Source organism: Brettanomyces nanus, chromosome 4 (assembly GCF_011074865.1).
Source record: "Brettanomyces nanus chromosome 4, complete sequence".
Classification (NCBI taxonomy): domain Eukaryota; kingdom Fungi; phylum Ascomycota; class Pichiomycetes; order Pichiales; family Pichiaceae; genus Brettanomyces; species Brettanomyces nanus.
This window is the reverse complement of record NC_052377.1, coordinates 2,993,865-3,012,880: the sequence shown is the minus strand read 5'-3', so window position 1 is coordinate 3,012,880 and position 19,016 is coordinate 2,993,865. Positions and strand designations below refer to the sequence as shown.

The 19,016-nt window shown below is 41.5% G+C and overlaps 11 protein-coding genes across 11 annotated transcripts; 4 read left to right on the top strand and 7 right to left on the bottom strand.

The window, feature by feature from the left end:
• Positions 1-338: 338 nt before the first annotated feature.
• FOA43_004682 (uncharacterized protein) lies at positions 339-2,321 on the top strand (the record flags this gene model as incomplete). The annotated part of the gene is made up of 3 exons (XM_038924911.1): positions 339-1,769; positions 1,861-1,873; positions 1,924-2,321. 3 exons carry the CDS (start codon positions 339-341, stop codon positions 2,319-2,321), a joined length of 1,842 nt encoding a protein of 613 aa, XP_038780839.1.
• A 45-nt stretch (positions 2,322-2,366) lies between these two features.
• On the bottom strand, positions 2,367-7,274 carry FOA43_004681 (uncharacterized protein; the record flags this gene model as incomplete). Its single annotated transcript, XM_038924910.1, has 1 exon — positions 2,367-7,274. The coding sequence occupies one exon, from the start codon at positions 7,272-7,274 to the stop codon at positions 2,367-2,369; it is 4,908 nt and encodes a 1,635-aa protein (XP_038780838.1).
• Positions 7,275-7,449: 175 nt separating this feature from the next.
• FOA43_004680 (uncharacterized protein) lies at positions 7,450-8,770 on the bottom strand (the record flags this gene model as incomplete). Its single annotated transcript, XM_038924909.1, has 2 exons — positions 7,450-8,244; positions 8,762-8,770. 2 exons carry the CDS (start codon positions 8,768-8,770, stop codon positions 7,450-7,452), a joined length of 804 nt encoding a protein of 267 aa, XP_038780837.1.
• A 981-nt stretch (positions 8,771-9,751) lies between these two features.
• FOA43_004679 (uncharacterized protein) lies at positions 9,752-10,360 on the bottom strand (the record flags this gene model as incomplete). Its single annotated transcript, XM_038924908.1, has 1 exon — positions 9,752-10,360. The coding sequence occupies one exon, from the start codon at positions 10,358-10,360 to the stop codon at positions 9,752-9,754; it is 609 nt and encodes a 202-aa protein (XP_038780836.1).
• A 108-nt stretch (positions 10,361-10,468) lies between these two features.
• Positions 10,469-12,262, bottom strand: FOA43_004678 (uncharacterized protein; the record flags this gene model as incomplete). Its single annotated transcript, XM_038924907.1, has 1 exon — positions 10,469-12,262. The coding sequence occupies one exon, from the start codon at positions 12,260-12,262 to the stop codon at positions 10,469-10,471; it is 1,794 nt and encodes a 597-aa protein (XP_038780835.1).
• A 251-nt stretch (positions 12,263-12,513) lies between these two features.
• On the top strand, positions 12,514-13,149 carry FOA43_004677 (uncharacterized protein; the record flags this gene model as incomplete). The annotated part of the gene is made up of 1 exon (XM_038924906.1): positions 12,514-13,149. The coding sequence occupies one exon, from the start codon at positions 12,514-12,516 to the stop codon at positions 13,147-13,149; it is 636 nt and encodes a 211-aa protein (XP_038780834.1).
• Positions 13,150-13,225: 76 nt separating this feature from the next.
• On the bottom strand, positions 13,226-14,266 carry HEM2 (Aminolevulinate dehydratase; the record flags this gene model as incomplete). The annotated part of the gene is made up of 1 exon (XM_038924905.1): positions 13,226-14,266. The coding sequence occupies one exon, from the start codon at positions 14,264-14,266 to the stop codon at positions 13,226-13,228; it is 1,041 nt and encodes a 346-aa protein (XP_038780833.1).
• A 247-nt stretch (positions 14,267-14,513) lies between these two features.
• On the bottom strand, positions 14,514-16,508 carry FOA43_004675 (uncharacterized protein; the record flags this gene model as incomplete). Its single annotated transcript, XM_038924904.1, has 2 exons — positions 14,514-16,441; positions 16,496-16,508. 2 exons carry the CDS (start codon positions 16,506-16,508, stop codon positions 14,514-14,516), a joined length of 1,941 nt encoding a protein of 646 aa, XP_038780832.1.
• A 305-nt stretch (positions 16,509-16,813) lies between these two features.
• On the top strand, positions 16,814-17,080 carry COX12 (Cytochrome c oxidase subunit 6B; the record flags this gene model as incomplete). The annotated part of the gene is made up of 1 exon (XM_038924903.1): positions 16,814-17,080. The coding sequence occupies one exon, from the start codon at positions 16,814-16,816 to the stop codon at positions 17,078-17,080; it is 267 nt and encodes an 88-aa protein (XP_038780831.1).
• Positions 17,081-17,295: 215 nt separating this feature from the next.
• Positions 17,296-18,015, bottom strand: FOA43_004673 (uncharacterized protein; the record flags this gene model as incomplete). The annotated part of the gene is made up of 1 exon (XM_038924902.1): positions 17,296-18,015. The coding sequence occupies one exon, from the start codon at positions 18,013-18,015 to the stop codon at positions 17,296-17,298; it is 720 nt and encodes a 239-aa protein (XP_038780830.1).
• A 138-nt stretch (positions 18,016-18,153) lies between these two features.
• FOA43_004672 (uncharacterized protein) lies at positions 18,154-18,912 on the top strand (the record flags this gene model as incomplete). The annotated part of the gene is made up of 1 exon (XM_038924901.1): positions 18,154-18,912. The coding sequence occupies one exon, from the start codon at positions 18,154-18,156 to the stop codon at positions 18,910-18,912; it is 759 nt and encodes a 252-aa protein (XP_038780829.1).
• Between the last annotated feature and the right edge of the window lie 104 nt (positions 18,913-19,016).

The window sequence follows — 19,016 nt, the reverse complement described above, 5'->3', positions numbered from 1 at the left end:
TTTATCTCTCTTATTGATTACCGAATCAGGAAAAACCCCTAGCTGCTGATAGTCCAAACGAGATAGAAGAAACAAAAAGAAAAGAAAAAAGAAAAGAAAAAATGTGAAAGCGGAAAATTAAAAGGTATGAAAGCAAAATATTAACACATTTAAGGACATTTCCTAATTAGGCAATACGTAAATACACTATCAATCCTCTCTTTATTTGGCTTTATCATTCTTTCAGCCATCTTCCTTGCACAGCTTGGAATTTTGATCCCATGAATAGTATTCATCTCTTTTGTTAGACGTTAGTCCTATTAAGTCCTTGACTTTTTTGATTGCTTGAGTATATGGAAATGCTTTCAAAAGAGATACATTCAGGGTTCCAGATTGCTGCCGCACTACTCTCATACAGCATAGGAGCCTTGGCAGTGGGATTAGTTGTTAAGCAATCACCAGGAATTTCATCAAAAATTCCTCTTATTATCTTTACGGTGTTCGAATGGGGTTGTGCCTTGATTCTTACACTCCTCTCAATTCTTTCCGACAATTTTCAACGCAGAATGCTGAATAGGCTTCGATTAATGCTGAACATCTGCTCCTTGATCACAGGAATATACTGGACCGACTCCCTCATTTTTACTACTGGTAGAACCGAAAATACTAGCCTATTAATAACGCAGTTGCAGGTAGCCTTAATAACTCTTTTCATGCTTTCCCTCTGCATTAAGACCGTGGCTATCGTATATCCTAAGGATGAAAAATATATTTCGGAGGAAATAGAGGTAATAAAGGATTTCGATCCTGAAAGCCTGACAACTATTTCAAAACTAAGTTCACAGAAGACTGTACGTATCAAGGATTCTCTACAGACTCTTGTCCCTGGAATGGCGGAGAAATTCGATCTCGCAAGTAGCAAGCTACCGTCACCATTATCATCACCGTCGATGTCATCTCCAGAGTCTTCGTCCTCTTCATTACCTCAAGTTTGTGAAGCAGTGCTTCTACCAGAAAGCAAATTCTTTAATATAGAACGTCCCGATACAGCCTTCCAATTTCCCGAACCAATCAGAGAAGAGGACGAACCTACATCATTTGATGACATTCAACTACCAATTGACCTTCCAACTTCAATGCCTCCACCTTCGCCCACAAAATCTGTACTATCTGAAAGCAGTTTCTTCAATTATGAGAAAAGAATTGAAGGTTTGGATAACTTAAGAGATATTCCGGAAAACTCAGCTAATCGTTGGCCTCTTTTCTCCACGGGAGCTGAAGAAAACCAAACCCAAGGTGGAAAACACCGTTCCCATCTTAATCACGTGTCTATGGATTCTTGGAAAGACAACTCGGAGCGTTGGACGCTAAACAGAGAGAGACTAGGTCGTAATGGTGTGGGTATCTTTACCTCAACTTCTAAAATCAATGACCTGTCCGATGATAACTCTTACAACAAGCCTAAGCTACTGGCTCGTCATCTTTCTCTTAATCGATCATTCAGTGATCCAGCTTCAGCGGGATTGACTAGTTCAATTAACCAGGATAGACTTGAAGATCAGTATAAACCAGCGTATGGTGACAATAATTCCTACAATCTTGACGATGATAATCTCAATTCCATCATGAACCAAAGCTTTTTTGTTTCTTACGAGTCGCTAAGTAGGATGTCTCCTGAAACTTCACCATGCTCCAAAAGCCGGAAACAAAGGAAGCAACAACAGCAGCAACAGCAACTTCTACAAAAAGAAGAGCAGCCACTGCAACAGCTACCAATGAAACTAAGAACGGTTAGTATTCCTATGCTTAGCCACGGAAGCACATCGTCAATACTGAACACTCCAAAAGAACACCATCAGCATTCATCTATGTCCAGAATAGTCTCAAATAGCCCGTTGAAGCATCTCAAAAGCCTTCGTTTCTCCTCGTCAACGACAAACAAAGGTGAATATCCTCCGAGACACTGTCTTCATTCACGTTCAGAGCCGGAACTTAACTTCCAGTTCATCAACAATCTACAGAACACTTCTCCAAAGCGTAATAGCGCTGTGTCCAGTTTCAAAGGTCACAGAAAAGCGCAATCATCAAGCACATCAAGAAGCTCCCTCCGTTCACAGCAGAAACATAAGCTTGAGAGAAAGAGCCAGCTTAAACTTATAGAGTCTCATTCGGGAGGAGAGACACAACTGGTTGTAGAAGGAACAAGTGATGATTCATTTTCAAGCTCTGAGAGTCAGAATAGCGTTACTACCTCCAACGACTCAGTTCCCTCCGCCGTGATAGGGCAGTATGACAGAGAGAAGTGGCGTACTATTCAAAGGAATAAGGAAGAAGTGTGTTAAAGCTTTTCTACATAAAATTTAGTAACACCTATAATATTATCATTACTACTCTAATGAACTCTTGAGTTCCTTCAACAAACAGACAACTTCTTCTGTGAACTTCATGCTATCATCGGATTGTAATGTTCTCTGTTCCTCTGCACTCGAAGGAACTATGCGTAAAGTAAGGTACTTTGGATGCGATATCAAGTAACTCAATGCAATCGAAAGCTTGTGTCTCTCCACTTCGGTATCTAGGCCAGGCACCAATCTAACCAACTCAGAAGTATCTTCGGTAATGGCAGAGTTTCTTATGTAATTATAGGCATCCAAAGAGTTTAAGGCCTTGGCCAGAAGGATAATCTGGGAAGTTTCCTCAATAAACTTGGTACTGATCGGTGAATCCGTTTCATACCATGCCTGAATTGTACTGTTAATCTGCTTTTCAAAAGCTGTAACAAAAAGACAAGCCTCTGCAAGAACGGTGTCTCCAAAGTAGCCCATCACGGTTAAAACAATAGGTAGCAATCCATCCGCCCATAAATGCTGCAATCTCGACATGGAAATTGGATACGGTTTGGCATTGCCAGCCTGAATACGCACAGATATTGGCGACTCAATAAGAACTGTGAACAATCCATTTCGAACAAGACTATGGGCAACAGTCTTGTTACGCACTAATTCATAGATAAACATAAGTGCAAAATCGGCAAAAATTTCTTCGTCATTAACTTTGATCAAGTGACTCACAGAATACAGAGAGGCAAGGGATCTATAAGCTCCCGTGTTTATAGTAGCATTGGCCACACTGTGTTGAAGATCTTCCGGGAGGTTCAACCTCAAAAAGGATTTAAACATCTTCATTACCAAAATCACATCGTCCACCTGTTTAGCTATAAGCCGCGAACTGCCTAGCTCAGCTTTAGGAGAGGCCAAGGCATTAGTTCTAATACTATCAAAAAGCAGTTTGGTAGCACGGCATAGAATCTCGCTGTAGATGTCACAAAAAGTAGCAGAAAACTCCACCACATTGAATTCGCTGGGAACCAGATCAAGACAGATGAGCAAGATTCGCAAGAGTGGTTTGTAATATGAAACCTTCATATTGAGCAAGCTCTGTAAAAGTCCAATCTCTTTGGAATCCAATAAGCGTGATGCAGAAATAATAACGTTGAGTAAAGTCCCGCTGTCAACCTTGAAATTGACTCGCTTCGAGAACGAAAGGCATATATAAAAAGCTAACTCAATTCTCACACGGAACAAGTCCTGAAACAGCTGTGAAGGAACACCTTCTTCGTCGCAGGCTCTTAGCAACGATTCAGCAACCTGCAAATATCCAGGATTCATATTTTTACCATCAACCTTGCAAATGCAGGTGATTAGAGCGGCAAAAGATTTAGCGACAGAGACCTGTACGGAGAAATACTGGGTGTTCACACTGGCATCAGCTATCTCGTGTTTGATGGAAGGCCATTGTTCGCTGGTGCCCAAAAGCATTTCCAGCAGCGGGAAAGAGTACACAGATTCCAGTCCAAACCGATGCTCTTTGTAACCCGAAGCTCTTATAAACTGGCTGAGCTGGAACTGAGGCCAGACACTGTGGAACCTATCTTTAACGGCTTCCTGAAGAAACTCTTTGTAACCAACAACTTTGAATTTTGATGCCAAATGATCAATAAAAGAAGACTCGTTCAGCCTTTTAAGAATCAGCCGCTTGGACTGAGTGTTCTTTAAAACAAATAAGTAAAGAGATAAAATCTCAGCCAACTTGGAAAGTAATCTTACTTCATAACAGTAGCTGATAAAAGCAGTAGGATCTGCACAGCTTCCCGAGACGGCAGATTTGGGAAAGTCGTCGAGCTTGTCGAGTAGTTGGCTCACAAATTGAGTATCGTCAGCCTGCTGCTCCGCAGAAGTCCACGAACTGAAAGCCAAAGCAATTGCATCTGCCATGTGAATAGCCACATTGGAGGGGTACTGTCTGATAATAGACACATCTTGTTTCAAGATCCTGAGTAAGGAAAAAGCCTTATGACTGTTCTTCGATGGATTCTGCAGCGAATCCTTGATATCACGACCAGTAATAAACACAATAGAAAGTCCCTCTTGACCTCCTTCCATGACGGAAGAGAATAAATCATACAACGCAATTTTCAACCCATAGGTCTCTGCTTTGCTAGACATATCAATGCTCAGACATCTAAGAAGAATTTCCGTATGCGTTTGGCGAAGATGAGTTAGCAGAGATGGAGGCTCACTATTGCATTTAGCACCGACAAGATTGGTAAGTATTTCAACAATGAGTTGACGCTTGTCCATATTGTTGAGATATATATTCACCAAATTAGGAAGTCTGGCATAGAGAGCCAATTCTAGGGAAGATAAAGTGGCTGACTTTGTAACCGAACGCACCTTGATAAGGGTCGAACAAAAATGAAATGAGTCTTGGAACCAACGTGACCACCATAGTCCACAGAGATCACTAGAAATAGGATCTGTGTAAGACGAAGCAGTTGAATCGATGAGTGCAGCTAAAGGCTTAATGGAACGAGGGACAGAAGAATCGTAAACAAGAAACGAACCTATAATTCTTTTAGAGGCCAAGAAAAATGTTCCATTAACTCTTTTGTCCAACTCAGTTTGGTCGTCAACTCCATATAATGACTTAAGAATCATATTGAATATCCCCACACAAAGACATCCGATCTGAAGACGCTGGTGGGACAAAAGATACTTCCAATTGGTGAAGTTTTCAAATAGCTGAACAAAATGGGCCAGAAGTCGATCAAGAACCTGAGCTTTGAGTTTTCTTGACACCTTAGCGTCAATCCGAATACAGTCTCTAACAAGCAATTCTGAGAGCTCAAGAAGAGAAAGAGTGAACGTGAACTCGCCGGAAACCATTTCTGTGGTGCCCATTACGGTGGCCGCAAGTCCTCCATTCGGCTGGAGGCCCAAGAGATTGGATTTGTACAAATAGGACCACACGCGATAAGAATATCCTTTACAGGTGAGGGAGCACACAAACTTCATACAGCTGGAGAGGAGTTTTACAGTTCTGAGCACCAATGCTTGATCAAGAATGCGGAAAACAATTTCGATAATATCATTTTCACCAACAAAAGCATTCAATGCGTAGATAACGTTGTCGACAGTAGCTTTATCTGCCTCTTTAAACACTTTGGCTAACAACTCGAAACTTTGAGTGAGCAGTAGAAGCTTCTCCACATCATCATCCAGACGAGTAGACAAATTCTTAAGGACACGGCCTAATAATGCCCAACCGGAATACTCATAAATGAAAGCGACAACAATTTTATCCTTATTGACACCGCCTCCTCCAGGAAGAATCTGAGCTTTAGTACCCTCTCTTAGAAGTAAAGATAACTCCTTGCCGTTCTCATATGGAGGGAACACATCGACATCTCGTATAAGCTTAATTAAATCAGGATTCTCATCATCTATCGCATACTTATAGCAAAACTCGCTCTGTGAGAATACTTGCATGTACGAAGAAATAGTTTGAAACTCTTCTAATGCCAAATTGGTATTGATACTCACGAGAGCAATGAAGGATCTCAAGGAGAGAGGCATCTTAGCTCTGGCCAATGAAAGCATATCTTCAGAGGCTGAATTGTCGAAGAATCGCTTAACCACATCGTCTGAAGCAGTAGACATAATCTCAGCAATACCAGAAGTTATTTCATCTGCCATTTTGACGTATGGAACAGATGCCACGGCAAAAGATGCCAAGATATTGCAGTAGACGTTGTCATAAGAAAGCAATTTGTGACACTTCAATAGTGCTGAAGAGACGTTCAATCTGGCTGCCTCTTCTGCAAGTGAGATGAAAGTGCTCTCAATAGACTCTAAAGATTGAAATTTAGTAATGAACGCTTTGGTTTTGGGATGATCTAATTCCGAAGATAGCACCGTATGCTTTCTATGAAGAACAATGGCCCAAGCATACAAAACAATGGGGTTAGCTACAGTGTTTAAAATGGAGCTAGTAATCGTCGACATATCTTGAGGATCATTCATGAAAGATGAATCATCTTCAAGAGAGCCAAAATTGAAGTCCAAATCGAGAAAGAGAATGGATATCACAGTGGCAAGGCCTTCCATAGTTGAGGCCATTTCCTTACTATCCATCTTCTTGGTTATATTAGAAAGATTACCTGTCTTCTCCATGATCCCAAACCAACGTGCAACTGTAGGCTTCGTAAACCCACGTTTCGAAGCTAAAATTGAATAGCTTAAATAGTTAAGAAGGTCCAACAATATTAGATAATACTCTTGACGTACTAGCTTATCCAACGAATTTTCACTGCATCTGTGTAGTATCTGATTCGCTATAAATTCAACAAAATCGAGCTGTGACTCTATCAATTTGTAACCATTGGACATCAACGAGGCAGAGATCTTTTCTGAATTGGCCGTAGTCGAAGCAATCCTCTTCTCCTTTATTAGCAAAATGCAAATTCTAATTATAGTTCGCTGCTCTCGTAGTATTCGACTGGTGTAATAAGACATTGCTTCAGTTTTATCCGAGTCCAAGAGCCAAAACTTCGAATCCTCTTCAGTCAAACGAAGAGGATGAGTGTCCGGAATTCTTTTTGATGCTGCCACCATAATCCGAAGAGTTTCCATAGGATTTATACTCAACATTTGGGAGATTTCCTTTGCGTATTCGATGTCAACATTAGACAAGTCATTGTCATACTGAACACCTCTGATAGTGAAGCCCTTGGACGAAGTTAATGATATACTACCCGTATTTTTCACGATAAATGCAAGGGCCGATTGGGTAAATACATCTGAATTGGCACCGAGGAACAAGTCCAAACAATGATTCAACATCTTGTCCTCTCTAGGCCCTTGCTTCTCTTCTCGAAGAAGTAGAAGCGCCTGTTCAAACGTCCAATCAGATACAGGCTGACTAACAGACGATTTATTCTGCAATTTCGATGCCATATAGATCAATTAGTGTTACCAATGAATATCGAAGGAAGCACAATAATCAACAGTGATTCAAGCTGAAGCTTGACCCTACGCAAATTTTTTTTTATGGTCATTTTTCAGTAGATGCATAAAAGTGCATAAAACAAAGTAGATCTATATACAAGTACGTGAAGACTCAACGCATCAATCAATCTTTGTAATAGTAAACTGAATGAATGCAATCTGGAATTCTGCCAGTAATACCTTCAGAATCTAACTGAATGTTCACAAAGCTTTGAAATCCCGGCGTTTCTTCTAAGGTAACGTTAGCAGTTTCGGGAAGCTTCTTAAGCCCTGATTTGATCTTACCACGAACCAACTTTCTCCATCTGCCATGACATTCTTCGATAATATTGACTGCTTCAGAAGCATCTAGATACTTTCCCCCGAATGCAAAAGCATTTTCAGGTTTACCAGTAGGTCGTTTGTAGTTTTTGAACCAAGTTCTAAGGTTATCCAATGCTCCAGGCATCAATTTCTCAACATCTTTGATTCCATTCGTCAGTTTGCCGGCCATAGGATCTTTGGTATCAATGGCAATAAGCTTCCAGTCCATTTCACCATCGTCAATAAGCGCCAAGGCACCCAAAATCATAACCGTCTTTATCAGGCCCAACTGTCCCAATTGACCACCAATCTCCACCACATCTACGGGATCATTATCTCCAAAAAATCCCCGATCCTGAGGTCTAGAAAACGTGGGATCTTCCCAAGTCTGCGGAAGTGCACCATAGTTAAAAGGGTAACCGTGAAATGGGAAGACGTTGTTAACAAAGCGTAACTTCCCATTCTTGGTGTCTTGCACTATGGGATTGAGGGGAAGTTCTTTGGATATTTCAAACTTGGCCTGAGTGTAGCGAGGGATTTCCACCACCATGGCAGCTGTTTTAGCGTAAGAGTCGAGGGCTAAAGGAACATCATGGAAGAAGGAGGATAGTTTGCCCTGATTGGATAAATAAGCTTTGAAATTGGGGGAGAATTTAGAACCAGCTTGAAAAGTTGAGAACAAGCACCTAAAACAAGACATATATAGTTGACTATAAAGAAAGATGTAAGCAAAAACAAAGAGCAAAAAAAAGGGGTGGGGGGGAGTAAAAGATTAAGAGCATTCGAGCATCGAAGCTCTCGTAAATACAACGAATACATAACTACACCTCAATAAGGTTCCAACCTTCGCGACTAAGTATGTAAGGCAGAGAACTGCCTGCAAGACCTTCGTAGTTGGGAGTAACGATAGAGGTAGAGGAGTCAACCGACCCCCTGGAAGAAGAAAATTTGCGTCTCTTTCTAGCTTGGGCCTGGGCCTGAGCCTCAAGTATATGGTCGTACTGAAGTAAATTGTTTGAAGGACCAAAGGGTAAATTGTACATCTCGTGAAATTTTCGGATGCAGTAATCAGGGTTCAGCCTTTTACACCTCAACTTTGACAGCTTGTTGGATAGATACTTCCACTTATGCACCTCTGCCATGGGAAGAAGATTTTTTAATGCGTTGATGTCGTGTTCTGTAAACTGACTTATATCTGTAGATAGATCTGCTGGAAGATATTCGTTGGGAATAATCTCATATTGTGAGGAGGTGAAGTAATCTGGAGGGGACGAGTAGTTAGGTGCAGGTGGGCCAATAGGTGGGGATAGAAGGGGCATTCCCGGATAGAAGGCCGACGCGGGTACCAGGTTGTGTGTACTGTGAGCATTCTGTACTCCTTGCCCTCGGTTTGCCTCTACCCCCTGGACTCCAACTCGCTGAACGTCCACTCCTTGGCCTCCTACTCCCTGACCCTGGACCTCTCTAACTCGCTGGGATCGACCACGCTGCCCCGGCGAATCACCGTATTCATAAGACCCTCCATAGTAATGATAACCTTGTTGGTTGAATCCAGGATACATGAATGATAAAACAAAAAGTAATACAGTATACAAATTAAAAAGAAAGCTTAACTGTTCTACTAAATAATTATACGCGTGGCCGGGGCTGCGATACGGGCCTGCGATAGTTTCATCAATATGTCTTGAGAGTATGTGTCCCGCATTTGTTCCCTTTGCTACTCCGAGGACGTTGGCTTCGCTCCACTGAACATTCTTTTTTAGTCTGGATAAAAATTACCTGGAACCACTGTAGACAAGCAAATAGGCCGCATAGAGTTCGCGTGAAAACACCGATTTGTCTACTTACAGACAGATCGGAGTCAAAACCATAATTTCCCTAGCCAAGACTACTGTATAAGCGACGGCTCCCTAATCGAGCCACACTCTCTCTGTGAGGTTAGCGGCTTTTCGGTCCGAATTTTTCACGACTGAAAAGAGAGGATAAGATAATTCCGAGGACTTGTATGCTTTCCCTAATAGAGACTGAATAGTTATACAATTCGATGGAACCGTTACATGACTCCTTCAAACCTGGTGAGTCAGCCTTCCTATAATTTAAACTGTGGTGATTCTATTATACAGTTATTTATGCTTGTGGTGATGCTCGTGCTTGTGCTTGCTCTTCTGCTTATGATGCTCATGCACATGCTCATGCACACGCGCAAGCTTATGCTTACGCTTGCACTTCTTCTCCTTCTCGTGCCTCCGTTTATGACTGTGCGTTGTCTCGTCAAATGACACATCGAAAAAAACTAGCCTGCTTTTCTTCTCTTTAATCTCAGATATTTCTTCGGTAGCTACCGTCACAGCGTCAGTCTTCTGCATTTTTCTACCTTTACTCTTTTCCATAGTTCCCTCCAGTACTTCTCCAAGGACAAACATCCTGTATAGTGGAGACTCTGACTTCTCCATCCCACTGGCAACCACGTTACCCGCATTTGAATTGAACATCGTGGGCATTATTCCCCTAATGCATTCCTGTCCTATCTTTCCATTTACATTGCTCACATCTAAAGCCTTTAGCTGGCCATCAAATAATCTCTCCCACCATACTTCTCCATCCTTAGAGTCTTGACCCACTCCTTTCAAATCGTATTTATGTTTCACCAACAAAGGTTTCTGAAGCCCCCCCTGTTGTAATGCTTCACCTTCTTTCCATCCGTATCGTCGTAAGTACTGCTTCGAGTCCATTCTGACCTTATATGACCGCTCTCTTCTTATCAGCAAGGAAGATGAATCTAGGAAATTTTTTTTTTTCCTTTTTCTGTGACAAACTTTTTTTTTCACCCCGCCTGTCGCTTAGATTCTTCCGCCGGCCTTGCGAAATGAACTTATCTCACCTATTTTCAAAGGCCTTTCACTACCTTCTATCTTCACTCCATCCAATCTTAATGCTGCCATCCCACTCTCCTTTTGATTGGAAAATTCCACTACTGCTCCATCAATTTTCCTGTCTTCCTTATAATTGGTAATTTTTCCCACTTGTTCCAAAATCTCTTTCAACTTCTCCGTACCTACCATGCTGGGAATATTCAGGACTGAGATACTCCTGGCAGTATCAAATTTTTTGGTTCTTTTCCGTAAACTTGTATTAACTTTGTCCATCTCTGCCTTAACCACCCGAATCTCTCTTCCCTTAATAGCCTTTCCATTCAATATTCTTACTGCTTCAGCGGCAGCTTCTGCAGTCTCGTATGACACATAGCCATAGCCATCGTTAAATATATTCTTGATACCACGATTTTTCTTGAACGGTAGTTTCACCATTTCAATTTCTCCGAAATCACTAAAGATCTCCCTAATAGTTTCTTCTGTGGCCTCAAAACTGATATCTGTAATGTAAATTTCTCTTCCTTCTTGCAATGCCACAGATAAATTGTTTATGCGTGGTCGTTTTTTCATCTCCGGATAGCTCTCTACTTTTGCTTCAACATTTTGACTGGCCTCGTCCATCGGATAGACCCGATCCTCGGTCACGTAAATTGTACGAAACATATTCCATCTCGATAAAAGTCCTTTACATTCAGTAATATGTTTTATTACTCTCGAACATTCATCAAATAGTCTCATAGTATAACTACCATCATCAAAGCTCATCAAAATGTCAAGACAATAAGCCCAATCATCTCCATTTGAACTGGTGGATTTCTCAGAATCATCTAGATACTCATTAGCCAGTTTCCAAAGTTCCTCCACAGACTCATACCTCCTCAATGTTTCCAAGCAGCATCGCTCGACGTCTCTCAAATCCAATCCTTGGCACCACCTGAATATTAAATGCACCAGTCGAGGCATTGACTTATGGACGAATTCTGAAGACCGCTCGACTCTGTTAAGTCTCCAAATCAATCCCTCAAGGTTTCTCCTCGTATTATCTGGTTCTTCTGGCTTTAAAATAAAAAGAGTATCGTAGTACTCAACGATTTTAGTGATATCGGCTGAACATTCATGCATAATAAGTTTGATGATATCTGATTCCTGGGGATGCCTTTGTGCCATCTGCGTATAAAACCAATTCAGATCGACCTCGACGCCCATAGATGCATATCTCCTCCAAATATGGTACCATTGATGTCCTCTGCTAAGGATCATCATCCTACGAAACACGGCCCTGGTTAATTCCAACGAGTACTCTGATTTTGTTAACTTAAAGTGGCAATAATTGAGATACTCCTTCCAGATCCTCGGCTCATTGGCATTCTCTGCTATTTTTAACTCAAATCTTTCCAATTTGGAGGTCAATTTCTCCGCCTTTGACTCGATAGCTCGGGCTTCTTGCATCTTAATGACATATTCTTCCTGCGAATAGTTCTGACTAACGAATTTAGAATACTCACTATAAAGCTGATCAATATTCAATGAGGGAATCGCAAGCCTTTTGAGCCATATTTCATTCAGTTTATCAGAATTGCAGGCAGTATTCGAGGAAATAATACGCTGATAGTAAAGGCTCCATACCTGAGATCCTTCGGCAACGTCGAATAGAGTAGAATCAGCCGCTTTTTCGTAGACTTCATCTGGTTTCTGGCCATCAGTTAGATAAAGTAACCATTCGGCGGTTGAGTTGGGGGTATTTTTGGTGGACTCGGACATACAAAAGATACACAGACTAGCTGCTGAAGAGTGAAGGTAGAGGAAAGCTTTTAGTGATATCAGTTGAGCCACGCAGAGAAACACTGGGCCGCGAAGATGCCAGGCAGAGGAGATACCTACCGGGCCAAAAAATCACGGGTCTGCCGGCTCTCCGTCAGTAAGCACACTTGCACGGTCCACATATTGATATCTTCTTATCTCTACAGTAGTCAGTTGCTCTTCTTCCCTTAGGCCAGCACATTTGTTTTACCATGGGGAACGTACCCTCTTCACCTAAAGTTACGGCACAAGACAAAGCAATTCTTCAGCTTAAGCTTCAGCGAGATAAACTTCACAAGGCCTCGACTAAAATACAGGTGATCGCTAGAAAGGAGAATCAGATAGCGAGACAATCCATTCGAGATGGAAACAGACGAAGAGCTTTGCTTGCGTTAAAGAAGCGCAAATATCAGAAAAATTTATTGGATACGATAGAGAAGCAGTCTGATACCCTAGAGACCTTGATTAGTACGATAGAATTCAAACTAATAGAGAAAGATGTGGTTTACGGGCTACAGCAAGGTAACAATGTGTTGAAGGAAATCAACAGCGAGCTTTCTATAGAAAAAGTTGATAAGATTATGGGTGACTCTGAAGAAGGTATCATGTATCAAGAAGAGTTGAGCAGAAGACTTGGCCAGGTGATGCCAAGAGCGTTAGATGAGGAAGTTGACCAGGAGTTGGATGCTATGGAAAGGGAAGAGAATCTGAAAGAAGAGGCACGTGCGCCTGGTTCACTTGTTCCACAGCTTCCAGAGGTTCCTCGTACTCAAATCAAAGATGAGCATGCAGAGGAAGATCATGAAGAAGCGGTAGAAGCCCCGAGGGCTCAACTACTCTCGGCATAACTTTACTACAATATATTTAGTGCATTGGAATACAAGTCGCAAGACCTATCATTGTATATACAGGATATTACATCAATTACATTGGAATAGGTTCAGCCTCATCTAGCCAATCCAAGAAGTATGGAGTGAAGTAGGAGATAATCAATCTGGCACCGGCTCTAAGGAAACCGTAGTGAGCCTCAAAAGCGATGGTCTTTAAATCGACAACACCCTTTTCAGCGGCAGCAAACAACATGGCATACTCACCAGAGACATGGTAGGCGCAGACAGGGTAATCCTCACAAATATGAGAAGCATCTCTGACAATATCCAAGTAGAAAGTGGAAGGCTTGACGATGATAGCATCTGTACCTTCGCGCATGTCTCTTTTCATGGCCCTTCTAGCTAAACCGGCACCACCGGAAGGCAACTGATAACACTTTCTGTCACCATGAGCAGGGCAAGAGTCTGCAGCATCTCTAAAAGGTCCATACAAGTTACCACTGAACTTGGCTGCATAAGACATGACAAATACCTTATGAGCCAAGCCAGCATCGGCTAAACCTTGTTTGACAGCTTTGATACGACCATCCATCATGTCAGAAGGCGCGACACAATGAGCACCAGCTCTGGCATAGTTAACGGCAACGGCGGCGATACGTCTGATGGACATCTCGTTGTTAAGGGAGCCGTCCTCGTAGAGGATACCACAATGACCGTGAGAAGTATATTCGCAGAGACAGACATCACACATGACAAACAAGTCAGGGAATTCTTCCCGCAAAACCTTAACAGCCTGGATAACCGGTCCATTAGGATCATCAGCACAAGTTCCTTCTGGGTCTTTGGGGGTATCCAATAGAACACCAAATAAAATCACGGCACGAAGACCCTTTTTAACCAAAGAGGCAACATAAGGAACCACCTTATTGACACCGTATCTAGAAATATGTGGAAGGGATGGAATAGGTTGCTCCTCGTCTGGTCTATCAGAGATGAATAATGGATAGATGAACATATTCTTCGAGAGCTGGCGCTCGTGTTGCCATGTTCTGGCAAGAGGAGTGTTATATCCACCTTGAAGAATGGAAGAGATATCAATTTCGTGAGCGGGAAGATATTCGGCAGTGTGGGTCATTGCAAATATAAAAATTAAAAAGGTGATGCTTTGTACAGAAAAACAATGTAATAGAAGGCAGTTGAAGTGCAGAGATCTCGAGGATTTGCTCGAATCGCATTTAAGGGGTGAAATTCTCGGGGGTGAAAAAGTTGGTTAAGCGAGTTTGAATGAGTTTGAATGAACATCGCTAATCTACTAAAAAATTGTTGAGATTGGCCAGACCTCTGAAGTGATTAGTAAAGCATATAAAAACTGTAAGGATGTTTCAATGTAGATTTCTTCTTTGAATGTTGCGTCTGACACTGACTGGCTTCCCACCTTTACCCAGATTGGTATTAAAAGTGACATACGGGACTTTCGGATTCGTCTCTTGTTGCTCAAGATATGGAACAGATGACTGATATATTTTCTGAGGATAAATTTCTTCCACGGGAAAGTCGGGTTTCCCCTTGATAAGTATCAGTTTGTAATTAAGCGTACGCAATTGCGATGCCAGTTTGGCAACATCGATGGGAGTGTAGATATTAAGCAATTCCAAATCTGTATTAAGGGAATGAACTAGACCTAAGCCTTTGAATTCCATATCCACTTCTCCCAATGCATCGATGCAGTCCACAGCCAAGTTAGGAAATCTTTGTGTATGCAAAAGCTTTCCCTGCGATATCAACCTTGTCAAGAGAATCTGAAATGCCTCTTTAGTCAATAAAAAGATTCCAACAACTTGGAATTCGATGCATTCGTAGGTATCATCCGGATTGATGTTCCTATTTGCATCTATTAGGGTAACGAGTGAAATTCCAGGATTTCTTAATAGTTCTGTCAGATTGTCAGAAGCTGAATAACTGATCTTGTAAGGAGATTTTGATAGCAAAGGGTTGAAGTCAAATACATCATTGATGCGATCGTAATGAAAATAAGAGAGCTTCTTGAAATTACGAAGATGTACTGAAGAATATCGTGTCACTGATGCATCACGGGCTATATGAAATCCACTAATCCGGATAAGATTATCGAAGATGAGATCTCCCAAAACCGATTGTTCGTCTTCTCTTCTTTCAGAGTTTGAGAAGAACAACAAATGAGTAATGTGTAGATTAGAAGTAAGCTCTTTAAAGATCTCCACACCGAATCCTTTAATCCAGCCTGGAGTATTTATTAGCAAAGGATATTTATCAGACACTTGACCTATGAGACGTCTCATTTGAAGCATGTAATTCATAGGCTGAATCTGAGGATTGTTGAAGCCCAAGAAAGACTGAATTTGAGGTGAGTCGTCGTCCCTGAAGGGGTAATGCATTCCAAATATAGGCTTTCTATGTGTAGTAAAAGAAATACATTCGGGTAAAGAATACTCCGTTTGTCCCGGGTCTAAATCCATCACCTGAACACATTCATGAGAATCACTGGAGACCAGTTTATTGAGAAGAAGACGAAGGAAAGTGGATTTACCAGAGTTCTTACCACCAATCATTAGCACGTGACTGTTACGGTGTGATCTGCATTCTGTAGACAAACTGCTCAAGGTTTTGGACCAATCATACGGAATGGTAGTTCCAAAATCACCACAGGTATGCATAACTGGTGTGAATGAATAGCTGTCGAACCGACGCATACTGCCATTACTTTCATTCTCATACACACGTTTTAGTTGAGGATAGAGATCGCCAATCTTCTCCGAACCATCAAACCAACTAGAAATTTTGATAGTGACATCATCTCTGTGTGCGTAGATTACTGGAAGTGCAGCAAGCGAGCTAGAGTTGACTTCGATAATACCGGAATCGGGTGATATGACTACGGAATCGAGTTTAATACTTCCAGTGTCTATTGAGAGCCTGTAATTTCCTTTAATCAGTAGTTTATCATTGGGCCGAAGCTTCAGTATCACATAGTCAGTAAAATAGCTCACATTCTCAAGGTCAAATGAGGAAAACGTCACCAAATCGCTGCTAGAGAAAGATGAAAATGACGATACTGAACGAATCTTGGGCCGAGAATCACCAAAATCTGACCCAAGCGGTGGTAGTAACGATTGAGGCTGCCTCGCATAATTATAAGTATTCGACGTGGACTCAGACTCGGACTCAGAAGAATCAGTGTTCGGATCTTTACCGTCCTTTTGATATCTTATTATGAAGTCCTTGTCGTCACCGACTTCCTCATGGGTACTATTCAACGCTTGAAATGCACTCACTAAAACAGGTTAGTAACGACAAAAGGCAGAACTGATAACTTGATTATACTTACCTTTCCGATCCATTTTTGGAGTCGGTCAACAAAGGATGAAGTAAGATGTACTACAAGACAAGAAAAATGATCGGTCAGATCTTAAAGCTTGGTGTAAAGATGTGATTAATGCATGTATTACAGCTCTTACTAAATGGTCCAATAGAAAGTGATAAAAAAAAATTTTCTAACGCATACTAAATTATAGGAGAGATAAAAAATCATTCCACTAACAAAGCTCGAGCGGTTATATAGTAAAAAGATAGAGAGAGAGAGAGATAGGAGCGAAATGAATCCAAGTTTGTTTTACGTTAAACTGCCTGTTCATTATTTATCATCATGACTGAATACAAATTACAAACCCCAGGTTTCGATGCCAGATTCCCACAACAGAACCAAACTAAGCACTGTTATCAATCTTACTTGGATTACCACAAGTGTGTTGCATTGAAAGGGTCTGATTTTGAGCCATGTAAAGTGTTTTGGCATACTTTCCAGTCTTTGTGCCCTAACGATTGGATTGAAACATGGGACGATCAGAGGGCAAACGGTACTTTCCCTGGTGATTTGTCTATTGAACAGTTCAAGGATGTGAAGAAGGACTGAGGTAGGTGAAGAAGGACTGAGCTAAGTGAAGTAAGCACTGAGATCATTGACGTTATTTATTACACCTTACAACCCTCAGAAGCCCGACCGACTGACATACAGACAAATAAACCGTGCGTCATCAGTTGGTTTCACATCTTTTTGAATGATTTTATATCTACTACTATTCTTTGGCTTGATCCTGGCTATTTATTTATATTTATTTCTTAGTAAAGTTACTGGCTATTGTCAGTCCATCCATCCTGTAGAAGTGTATCGTACTTTGCTGCCAGTTCTGTGGGCCGTTTTTTGTACTGGTTGAAGTTAAGGTATGTTAAGAAGATCGGAACTTTGACTTTCTTCTCCACTCTAAGTGAATCGATTTGGTCTTTAGTAAATGTGTCTGGGTGACTATCTTTCGTCAACTCTTTGGCCGACTCTTTCGCTGACTCTTTCACCGACCCTTTCGCCGACCCTTTCACCTTCTCTTTCACCTTCTCTTTCACCTTCTCTTTCTCCTGCTCTTTCACTTCCCCTTTCTTCTTGACGTACTTCTTATTCACCTCTTCCCTGGCAACCAACGTATAATCCAAATAGTTAAATTGATCCACCTTAAATGGAAGCTTCACCACCTTATCACCTATAACTGCAACTTCCATACCACTTATATTAGCTGTCTCACTTTGATTTTCACCCATTTTCTGCTTCACAATCTCCACAATACTAATCAACTTCTGTATTCCTTCTCCCTTAGCTATTAATAAGACTTCTACCTCCTTACTTCCTCTCGCTTCTTTCACAATCTCAAGAATCTTATTGATCCGTCTGAATAAGTTATCATTCTTGTTGATCACCATCCGAGTTAATCGTTCCGTCTGTGTTGGCTGGGATACAAAATATGCCTTCTTCGTCTCCTGTGATAACTCCTCTCCCCATGGAATACGTTGTGTTGTCATTGTCAGGCTAAACACTACTGATGAGGAAAATGCTAACTAATTAGCCAATTAGATTTTCGCGCAAACTATAAAATGGTTCGGCTCTCTTAGACTTAACAACTCGTGTTCTTTGTTAAGCTTCGATACTTGTTCAACAATATGCCGTTTTCTTGCGAGTCAGAGGCTTATTCGCACTCAGAGTTTGGTCATCATCACCGGCACGGTGGTCACGCTGATCGCGATCATCATAATAGCCATGCTCATGGTGCTCCTCCTATCCCCACCAATGAATCACAATCTCTCAATTCCAAAATCCTAACTACAAACCTTTCGGCTCTCAATTTAGCAAATCCTCAATCACATTTACCATCTCTTTTCAAAGATACTCAGCATAAATACAGTATCAAGCCTTGTTTCAAAAGCGATGCAGATAATCAGTTAATTCTTAAGATCCCCTTCGAAGGCAGTGTTAAGCTTTACTCTGTCATTCTCAGATCATCCAATCAGCCCGATAATTGTCCCAGAACTGTCAAATTCTACAACACCAATCAGGATCTCGATTTCGATAACATAAACTCGGTGGACGTTACCTATCAGGCCGAGCATCCTCAAGTTGGAGTTGATGATTCCAATGAATCAACCGAAGATGAACTTGTCGATGATATGTCATTTGTCGAACATTATCTGCCAAGACATCTGTTTACAGGGGTGTCCACTCTAACGGTTTTCCTCGAGGATAACTGGTCTAATGATGACGATTATGCTCTACATCTATACAGTGTCGAGCTTCGAGGGGAATTTCATCAACTAAAAAGAAATCCAGTCGTGACAATCTACGAGTCTGCTTCTAACCCTGCCGATCATAAGATCATACTGTCAAGAAGCTCCTTGAATTCCGCAAGTGAGGAAAGCAGGTAATAGAGGGAGGCATGTTGCACCGCCACATGGGGAACTGCACCGCCACACATAGATTATGGCATCTCTTGACGCGTTCATCAACTTCGAGCTGTCACTCGTATCCT